This window comes from Octodon degus, unplaced genomic scaffold, assembly GCF_000260255.1.
Source record: "Octodon degus isolate 3935 unplaced genomic scaffold, OctDeg1.0 scaffold00104, whole genome shotgun sequence".
Lineage (NCBI taxonomy): Eukaryota > Metazoa > Chordata > Mammalia > Rodentia > Octodontidae > Octodon > Octodon degus.
Genome location: NW_004524680.1, coordinates 3,847,395 through 3,857,751, shown reverse-complemented (window position 1 = coordinate 3,857,751; position 10,357 = coordinate 3,847,395). Strand labels below are relative to the sequence as shown.

Here is a 10,357-nt window from a genome sequence, read left to right as displayed (position 1 = left end):
TCAGGCTGGCCTCAAGTTAGCAGCTAATCTCCTGCCTCAGCCTCCTGAGTGCTGAGATTACTGGCATGAGCCACCACGCCCAACAAGGCATTTTTAAGACATTTGTGGAGATTCGAACAGGGCTTGTTCAAGGAGTTTGTGTTGGTGTGGTGAGTATTACGTAGGTTCCTCATGGAAAAGAGGAATTTTAGTGGGGAGATGACATGGTCTGGGATTTGCCTTAAAATTATAATAAAAAGGAAGAAAGGGAAAGTTTGAGAGTCTTTGCAGTGGAAAGTATGTTTACATTTTCAGTAGCTTTCTTTATTCTAAGTTCATTCATACATATAGAAGAGGGGGCCGGGAGATGGCTCAGTGGAATAAGTGCTTCCCTGGCAAGCACAAGGGCCTGAGTTCAATCCCTGGTTCTGCCCAAAAAAGAGAAAGAAAAGGAACATACATACAGAAGAAGCTATCCTGTTAGGCTTTTCGGTCTCCGCAGGCTGCCCTAGGGAAACACTCCCTGCTGGGTGGCATGAGCAGCAAGCTTTCTCCATTCTGGAGGCTGAAGTCTGACATCAGGGTTGCAGCGCCTTCCCTTCTGGTGAGGGGTCCTCCTGGCTTACAAGCAGTGGCCTGGGGCCATGGGGCTGGTGTCTGTCTCTTATTGAGGGGCCCCACCCGTGTAACTTCATTTTGTAAAAATTTTATTGGTACACTTTAAATACACATAGCAACAACAAAAAAGATATACATAGTGATCATATTTATCATAAGGAATTTGTACCTGTACATACCTTGATTTTTCTTTTTTCCCACATGTAACTTCATCTAAGCCAAATCACCCAGGAGGGCCCCCACCCCCACCTCCACCCCCATGTCATGCCACTGGGTTCAGAGCCCCATACATGCGTTAGGGAGATACAGTTCAGGCTGCCCAAGGGACTGTAGGCAGCTGTTCTGCTTATGTCATCCAAGGACATGCAGAAATGGATGGATATTTTCTTCTCCCCATTGCTGTTGGACAGGCGTGTTGTTTGTGTCCTGCCCAGTGGAGAAAGTCGGGAAGGTAAAAAGAGGCCTTTCATGGAATGGAACGCCTTATACCTGTGGGTGGTGGGTGCCAAGGATGACAACCTGAATTGAAGGTTGGTTTTTTCCCCCTGCAGTTCTGTGGATCAAGCCCAGGGTGCTCTGTACCGAGGTACATCTGTAAGCCTTTCTTATCTTCAGATAGTCTTGCTGAGTTGCCTGGGCTGACCTTGAACTTTTTGGCCCTCCTGCCTCAGCTTCCTGAGTAGCTAAGATTATAAGCATGTGCCATATGGCTGGCTGGGCTTGAGTTTTGAGTGTCATGGAATCAGCTAGCCATGTCTAGGGTGCCCTGTACCTGGTTCTTAATTGTGGTGTCTTCAATTATGATATTAAATATGAACACAAAATTTGGTGTTGAGCCAGGTTCCATCTGATGGTCATCTGTTGACCAGAGGATGCCACCTGGTGCTTGGTGTCAGGCTTGCCCAGTGGATGGACAGCCATGTGTGACCAGTCTGCATGCTTCGCCTACTTCATGGGTTCTGGTGCCTCTTGCGGGTTTTCTTCCTAGCATTCTTCTGGAAGTGGTAAGGACAGTTGGGCGGGGAACACGGTGGGGCACAATGGTATCCCTAGCTGACTAGAGGCCGCTGCCAGCCCTTTCCCTTATGTCACCCAGGTGCCCTTACACAACCCTGGGTAGAGCCTGGTGGCTGTGATGGGTACAGTGGTGCTAGGGTGGCCTGTGTCTCTGTTCTCTCTGTCCACTCCAGGGTAGGGTGACAAGGTGATGTCTTCTGGCACATGTCCTTTAGGCACCACCTTTTGAGGGGAGCCTGGCCAGGTGCCTCCCCCTCCCCAGGGAGCCTGCTGAGCAGCCATGGCTTTGCTCTGCATCTCCATGGCGGGGGATGGAGGAGGACAATTTGTGGAGATGGCTGTCCCAGGCAGACCAATAGGTGGCAGAGCTGAATCTGTGATCTGGAGTCCACCATGTCCCCAGGCAACTCACTGCCTGGCCAGGGCAACTGTGTTCCACGCATATGCCCCCACTGAACCACTAGGTGGTAGCAGGTGTGGCAGAGAGCTCTAAGACAATAAGGGCCCTGTGGTGCTCACTGAGGACCTTGCCCCAGAGGAGTCCATGGTGCTCGGAAGAGAACAGTGTTGTGGACGGATGCGTCTCCTGGGGAGCTAAATGCCAGATCGATTGGTATCTGGAGGTGCATTCTGGTTGCAATGCACTGTGAGCTACCAGGCTGTCCTGGTGCTGGAGGGATCTGGTGGGTCCCCTGGGGGAGATGACAGCTGCGTTTCTGAGGACAAGGCTGGCACCAGTATTTCACTTTATGTTGTCCCTATATATGGCTTCTTGGGACCTCAGTCATGGGCCTACTAAGCGAAACATTTTGGGAAACTTGGAATGGGTAGGATTTTGGTTTTTGAGGCAGGGTCTCACTTCGTAGTTCAGACTGGTCTTGAACTCACTATGTAGCCCAGGCTGGCCTTGTTCCCATGGTAATCCTCCAGCCTCTGCTTCCCAAGTGCTAGGATTACAGGTGTAAACCACAGACCTGGCTGGAATGTGTAGATTTTAAACAATGGTATTAAAACGTCTGACTCCAGAATAGCCTAATGATGGAGCCATATTGGATTTAGACTTGAGGTAGCATCTTTACTCAGGCCATCTCTTCAGACCAGAGAAGCCTGAGATGCAGTTGCAATGGCAAAATAGGGATGATGGGAGACGGGACCCCCTCCATGCTCCTCTCCTCCTCTCTATGCTGCCCACATGTCCCCTGGTAAAGGGAATGTGACATCCGACCTCACTGCAGTGCTGGGATGTTCCCGTGTGCCAACCCAGGCAAAGGCGAGCAACCTCCAGAACCATGAGCCAAGGCACCTTCAGCCTCAGAAGCTGCTCACTAATGTTACAGTGCCAGTACAGTACACAGCGGTGTTCTTCTGTAATCCCATCTACTCGGGAGGCTGAGGCAGTAGGATTACAAGTTGCAGGCCAGTATGAGCTATTTAGTAAGATCCCATCTTAAAAAAATTTAAAAGGACCAGGCATGTAATTCAGTGGTAGTGTTCTCCTGTCAGACAAGAGACCCTGGATCCAATCCCTAGTTCTGGAGGGAAAACAAATGTGTTCCCTGCTGAGAACTTTTAGGAGAGCTTTCTAATGGGCTAGGCTGGTTCTGTGCCACAGGCAGCCACATAGTAGTCCACAGAAGGTCCCATTGTCAGGGTGGGGGGCTGTTCTTGTCAGAGAGGGGTTGGGAAGACAGGATGCCCACTGGACTCCAACCATGCCTACCCTGGATGTTTCAAAAGATGCTGGGTCTGGTCAGCCCATGTGTAGCCGGATCATCCTACGTGGTTCCCAGTGTCCACCACAGCCCTTGGGCTCCACTATAACTTACTGCAGTGTGGGAAACTGCATGTGATTCAACTCCCTCTGTAGGAGGAGAGGAAGTAATCCTAAAAAGCAATTTAAAAAGTAACAGGAAAGATTGCAGTGTCTGGCACCAGCAGACCGTGCAGAACACAGGCCTGGCTTTGGTACCCATCAGGCACCCCACAGCCTGTGTGCTGTGCAGCACTGGGGACCCTGGCCCTGACCAGGGTCTTCTGTTGGTTCCAGGACTTCCCAAGGGGACCTGAGCTTGGTCCCTTAGTACGTGAGATAGGGAGCAGCTTTTGTAGACTTAGTAAATCCGGGAGGAGAGATGTCTCAAAGGCACCAGAGTGCTCTGCACCATCTCCCTGCCCACCCCCAACACCTTAGTGAGACTGACAGGAGCTGCTCTGGTTTCTGGGTGGCTCCATGCATGTGACCATGTACATTTAGTGCACAAATACAAATCTAAGACTGTTTCCCTGATTATTTTTTATTCTAACCATACAAACAAAATCCAGCCCTTGGGCATATGTGACGGATACTGAGCCGCTTCCCCAGAGGCTGCTGCCCTGGCCCTGGGCTGAGCTGTTGGTCCCCGGTTCCTTTGGTCCTGGGGCTGGTGGGGGCTGCCTCCGCTGTGGACTGTCACATGCCCACCAGGCTGACCAGACCAGAAAACCAGCCCACAGGGTCTTACCTAAGCCACTGCCTCTCAGACACATCCAGCTTCCTCACCAGAAAACCCTAGGGTCCGATTTGTCTAACACAAAGACAAGACTGGGTGGAATGAAGTTCAGGTCTGACGAATCAGGGAACTATTGTTCAGAAAAGAGCTGGTACAACTTGTGTTAGAGAGATGTGTCCCAAGCTGTAACTCCACACCCAGTCCCAATTACCTATAGGGTGGTACGTGGAGCTTTGCAGCTGGACCCTGACTCCCTTGGTGCCAGGAATGAGATGGGTAAACAGTTGTACTTAGGCCCCAAGTGAATTTTGTAATACATATGTCCCTATTTTGGACCCAAATCATGGGATCCCCTGTCCTGCCCTATCCAGGACCATGCTTCCATCACTGAGTCCCACAAAAAATTGTGACCCTGGATCTGTCTGCCTTTCTTTGGTCTCAGGCACCTTGGACCTCGGCCTCACCCATGTAGCTGGGCTATTCTGAAGCAGCCTTATACTAAATACAGTACACCTATCTAGAAAATAGCAAAGAGTAAAACTTGCATCACTGCCCCTCACTGCAAGATGATCTCTGAACTGTGGTGGTGCCAGATGCCCATGCACAGGGAAGAGGGCTGCTGCCATCAGTGGCCCTGGCCAGCTTCACACCTGTTCCCTGTCTCGTTCTTGGCCCATGCCATTCACTCTGCATTCTTATGAGCTGTTTGTTTGCCTGAGCTGACCCCAGGAATCAGCTGTTGATCACCAGATCGACCCCACATTGGAGCATCTTGTGGCTTCTTGGCCCAAAGATACATGGTTCTCATCTGCTTCATCATCACACAGCATTTTCCCTGGGTCTGCTGTCACATGGCCATTTCCATGAGGACAACAGTCTATGTGATCTGGGCGTGGTAGTACGCACCTGTGATTCCGGCACTGGGGAGGCTGAGGCAGGAGGACTGTTGCAAATTTGAGACCAGCATGGGTTATAAAGTGAGCTGAGGGCCAGCCTGAACCACATTGAGACCTGTCTTTAAAAAAAAAAAAAAAAAAAAAAAAATCTGGGGCCGGGGAGATGGCTCAGTAGGATAAGCGCTTGACTGGCAAATGCAAGGATCTGAGTTCAATCCCCGGTTTTGGAAAAAAAAAAAAAAAAATCTGTGTAGACTGGAGTATGTTGTTTGGACAGTGGGTGAGTTACCAAGAAAGGAATTGTACTGCCAGGGTGAAAGAGTTTTATAAAAATTTGAAGTTGTGGGAGGGACACAATATACAGGTCTTGTGGGGTGTTTCCTTTAGGTCACTGTGGACCTTGTATGTCTCACAAGAATACCTATCATGAGAACCAGAGCGGCATGGTCCTTTATCATAGGAGGCCCAGAGGCTTCGGGATGAAAGTCACGGCCACAGAGCCAGGCATGATGGCGCACACCTGTAATCCCAGCAGGAGGATGGCTGCCAGTTTGAGACCAGTCCACATTCCCAGCTCTTTTGAAACAGGGTTTCAAAATCTGCTCAATTGCCCTGGCTGGTCTCCAACTTGAGATCCACCTGCCTCAGCCTTTCACAGTGCTGCAGTTACAGACATGGCATCATTCCCAGCTCCAATTAAAAAAAAAAAAAAGTTTGAATCATTCTTAGCAAAACACTTCTAGGGGCTGGAGAGATGGCTCAGTGGTCTAAAGCACCTACTTGGAACAAGCTTGGCTAAAGCACAGGGACCGCGGTTCAATCCCCCAGCACCACATGCCAGCCAGCCCCGCCCCCTGGTGGGCTGAGCTGGCCACAAACATACACACACATAAATAAAAAAAAAAAAAAAAAAAACCACTTCTAGCACTAGCCTGATAGGATACCTCCACTGTTCCCTCTTCAGCTCCAACCTTCCTCTAGGGACTAGGAGGGAAGTTTGGTACTTCCAAGGGCCTAGGGTATCCCCGGGAGAGCCATCCACTCAGGAGCCCAAGTGCACGGAACAGCTGGCTCAAACCCATGAGGGACCACCAGGTCCAACACCGCCCACCAGAATTTTCTCCGCCCTCAGGCATCTCCTGAGCACCTTTGGGCCGTGGCCCACGGCGTGGGCAATAAAGGGGCAGGTCTCTTCATTGTTGACAAATTCAAACAAATCCAAAGTCCAAGAACACTGTTATAACTGGTTTTGCACATTGAGACATGTCAATGAAATGCAAGCTGTGACCCTGGGAAAAGCAGCAGAGGCTGGAAGGACGCTGACGCTGTTGGAATAAGTGACAAAGTCTGAATGAGCTACAATTGAGATGATAGTATTTTCTCCATGATGCATTTCCTGCTTTGCTTTTTTTTTTTTTTTTTTTTAACTGCAGTAAAGTAGAACAGCTTTTTGTCCGGGAGCCACACAGGGCTTAAGGAATGAGTCTCCACCCCAACCCCAAATAGCTCAGAATTATGCACACATGAACACCAAGTAATGGATCTAAAGGCTAGGCCAGCAGATGCCCAACAGGTAACCAAATCCAGGGTGATGGTTGGCATCTCTCCTTTCATTTTTTTGTATGTTTCATTTAAATTCTCAAAATTTTAGGTCAGATCCCTGCTCAGCTGGACTGTCCCAGTGCTGGGGAGGCTGAAAACAGGAGAATCACTGAGTCTGAGCTGCTGCATAGTGAGACCCTGTGCCAAATACATAAAATAAAATGAAAATAAAAATAAAAAACCAAAGTTTATTAGCCCGGGGCCGGTGAGATAGCTCAGTGGACTAAAGCGCCTGCTTAGGCAAGCTCAGGCAAGTTTGATCCTGGGCACCACATGCCTCACTGGCCCTGGCCCCAGGGCAGGCTGAGCTGGCCAGAGTCCGGGTGTAGTGGAGCACACCTGTAATCCCAGAGCTGGGGAGGCTGAAAGCAGGAGCATCACCAGAGTCCAAGCTGCACAGTGAGACCCTACACAGTGTCACAACCAAATATACTGGAAAAACGAAACAAAAACCAGTTTATCAGTCCTATGTTTACCTAGTCTAGTTCATTTCCTGTCAAGACCCAGGACACCAGGTAAAGATAGGCAGAGAAGCCAACTGGTTGCTTTTACAAGATCCAGTTCCAGACCTTGGAGCAGTGTTTAGAAAGTCTTCAGTCAGGGGCCCAGCATGTAGCTCAGCGGCATAACACAACGCCTGCCTGGCAAGCACAAAGTCCTGAGTTCAGCCCCCAATACCACACACACACAGTCTTCAGTCAGTGTCCTATACGTGCTGCCACCAGATTCCAGGAAAAGCAGCGCATCACAGACCACGTCATGATGAGGTCACCCCTCAAGTGGAAACTGTTACCCAGTGAACCAAGGCTGCCCTCCCATGTAGGAACCATTATTCTAATGACAACCCCCCACCAAAGCCAACAATAAAGGCTGTTTCAAAACCTTGAAGAACCAGTCCTGAGATACTAATCAACCAGATCAGGACTTGACCAGAATTTCTTGCTGTGCTGCCAGCTATGAAAACCCTTGCCTTTTTGCCAGCCCCCACCCCCAGTACCAGGGCCTTGACATCCAGCTCCTTCCCCAGCTCTTCTTATATTTTTCCCTTGGAGACAGGGTCTTATTAAGTCTTGGGCTGGACTCCAACTTGCAGTCCTCTGCCTCAGTCCTCTGCCTCAGCCCCCTAGCATGCTAGCATCACAGCACTCACATGCGGCTTGTTCCCCTTTTCTATAAAACCCCGAAGCTTCAGCCAGGACCTCAAAGACAAGTCTTGAACCTCTACCATGTCTCTCCCAGCACGGTCATGCTGATTAAAGCTCCTTTCCTGTTCTTCACTCTGCTTCACCCCATTTCCTTGATTAGCATTATGGGATGGGTGGCCAAGTGTAATCTTCTGGGACCCCCAGAGTTGGGCTTATGGGCCTAAAACTGCAGTAACAGAAATACAGAAGCAAAAAGTATGCTGCTGTACATCTAGATGGTGGTTCAGGGGACTCCTGGCACTATTCTTGCAACATTCTCTTAAATTGGACAGTTTAATTTATATTTTTTTTGTGGTACTGGGGATTGAACTCAGGACCTTGTGCTTGCCAGGCAAGTGCTTATTCTACTGAGCTCTCTGTGGCCCAGTTTAATTAATTAATTAATTTATTTATTTGGTGGAACCAGGGATTGAACTCAGGCCCTTGTGCTTGCCAGGGAAGCGCTTATTCCACTGAGCCATCTCCCCGGCCCCCTTGGTGCAGTTTATTTTAATGTTACTGAAAGTAGCCACAAAACTTCTCCAATTACTGAGAACCAGGGCAGGACCTTAGACCTGGTCTCACGGTCCCACCATCCAGCTTCTGCCTAGCATGTAGCACCACCCTCTGGCTCTTGCTGGGGTCCACAACTGTCACAGGATGGATGCCGAATTCCATATAGGGAAAGAGGCACCAAGGCCCTGGCAGCTGGGGAGTCCACAGTGGGCGTGAGTGCCACTGTGCCCTCTGGAAATGCTACAGGAGCAAAGGAGGCAAGTAGCAGCATGGGGGCCATACCTTTATTAACACTCACAGGAACCAGGACACACTGTGCTGGTCTCCCCAACCTGGGCCTTCAGGAGGGGTTCAGACTTGCCCCAGGGCAACCTCTGATGTAGCAACAGAATCCACATCCTCTGAGTGTGGGCTAAGAGAAGCTTTGGGGCCGGACTTTACAGAGGAGAGAGTGTTCTGTGAGGTATCAGGAAAAGAGGGCTTTGGAGAGTTCTCAGAGCTCTCTTGTGACTGCTTTGGCGATAACAAAGTCCTGGAGCTCGACAAGTGGGTCAGGGATTCTACCTGGAGGCCTGAACTTGACCGGCTCAGGGATGGGACCCGGGAGACGGGGTGGGATGGAACCAGGGACGCAGAGGCCCCCTGCAACGCAGCTAGAGATGGTACCAAGGTCTGGACCTGAGAAGTAGCGCGCGACCGCAAGGAGGGAACCCTGGAGGCTGTTCTTGAGGAGACCATCCATGGTACCTGGGAGACTGCGCGTGACAGGGCCATGGATGGGGCCCTGGAGGCCGCACGGGAGGGGCTTTTGGAAGCTAAGGATCCAGGGCGCGTAGAGGGCTGGGAGGGAGCGGGCGGCTGCCAGAGCGGTGGGCCCCGGAATCCCCTCAGCAGCCAGCTGTGCACGCGCGACAGGTTCCTCGTATCCTCATGCTCGCGCCGCAGTTGCTCACGCTGCTGAAGCAGCTGGTGTCTCGTGTCGCGCAGTAGCTGGGTCCGATGGAGCAGGCGCAGCAGCTCCTGCCGCAGGCGACCATTGTCCGCCTTGATGGCCTGTGTGTGCGCGATGAGCGCGCGCGCCGCATCCCGCTCCGCGCGCCGCGCCAGGGATTGCACGCTCTGGCGCGCCTCGCGCTCGAAGGCGTCCTTGTCCTCCAAGAAGCGCCGCTTTGCGCGATGCAGGTGCTGTGTGTGCTCCACGCGCATGTGTAGCAGCTCGCGCTCCAGCGCCCGGATCCGCGCCAGCTGTTCCAGCTGCAGCTCCTGCAACCAGGCCTGGGTCAGCGCGGGGGTGCGGCAAGCCCGCTCCCAGTCCCGCCCGATCCAGGAGCGCGCGCGTACTGGCCTGGTAGGGTTGCAGCTCCTGCACCTGCTGCACCATCTGAGCCGCGCGCGCCTCCATATCCAGCAGCTGCGCGCGAACCCCGTTCTGGCGCTCGCGGTAGAGTGAAGCAAGCTCGGCCCGCTGCTCGTGTATCTGCGCCAAGTCCACGCGGTTCTGTTCGTCCAGCCCCACTATGGCTTGGGCAGAGCGCTGCGCGTGCGCGCTCACGTAGCTGGCGTAAAGCCGGTTCTCCTCGCGCAGGCGCTGCGCCTCGCTGTCCAAGAAGGCGTTTTCTCGCAGCACCCGGTCCACGCGCTCCTCACAGGCCTCCAGCTGCGCCGAGAGTAGCGTGTACTCGCGCTGCAGGTACAGCGTGCGCTCTGTTAGCGCCGGCTCAGCGCCCTCGCCCGCTGCTCGGTGCCCGGAGCTCGGCCCACGCTTCTTCTTAGGCGTCATGGGTTGGGGCCTGGGGCACAGGGACTTGCGAGGTCACTGACCGCCGTCTGCTCCCCCAGCTCAACCCCTATTTCCCGGCCCTGAAATTCTAGGCCCAGGTCTCAGAGTGGGCTGCTTCTTGGGGTCTCAAATGAAGGGTAAAAGCATTGTCAACGTAAACTCTGGCGGACCTCCTGACTTCGTCTGGCCTTTGGGATGCGTCCAATATTAGTAATGTTGGTGTTCAGACTGCACAATCTCCATGGAGATAGAACTTAGTCGCTCTCCCTCACTGGG

At 52.1% G+C, this 10,357-nt stretch overlaps 1 protein-coding gene across 1 annotated transcript; it reads right to left on the bottom strand.

Annotated features, from left to right (window-relative positions):
* Positions 1-8,237: 8,237 nt before the first annotated feature.
* On the bottom strand, positions 8,238-10,081 carry Ccdc166 (coiled-coil domain containing 166). The gene is made up of 2 exons (XM_004638964.2): positions 9,647-10,081; positions 8,238-9,564 (listed from the first exon to the last, which is right to left on the bottom strand). Exons 1-2 carry the CDS (start codon positions 10,079-10,081, stop codon positions 8,653-8,655), a joined length of 1,347 nt encoding a protein of 448 aa, XP_004639021.1. The 3' UTR covers positions 8,238-8,652.
* Between the last annotated feature and the right edge of the window lie 276 nt (positions 10,082-10,357).

Coding starts and splice junctions, on each gene's coding strand:
- Ccdc166 (XM_004638964.2), bottom strand. CDS start 10,081: ATGACGCCTAAGAAGAAGCGTGGGCCGAGCTCCGGGCACCGAGCAGCG. Junction 9,565..9,646: donor AGGAGCTGCAACCCTACCAG/GCCAGTACGCGC, acceptor GCCTGGTTGCAG/GAGCTGCAGCTGGAACAGCT.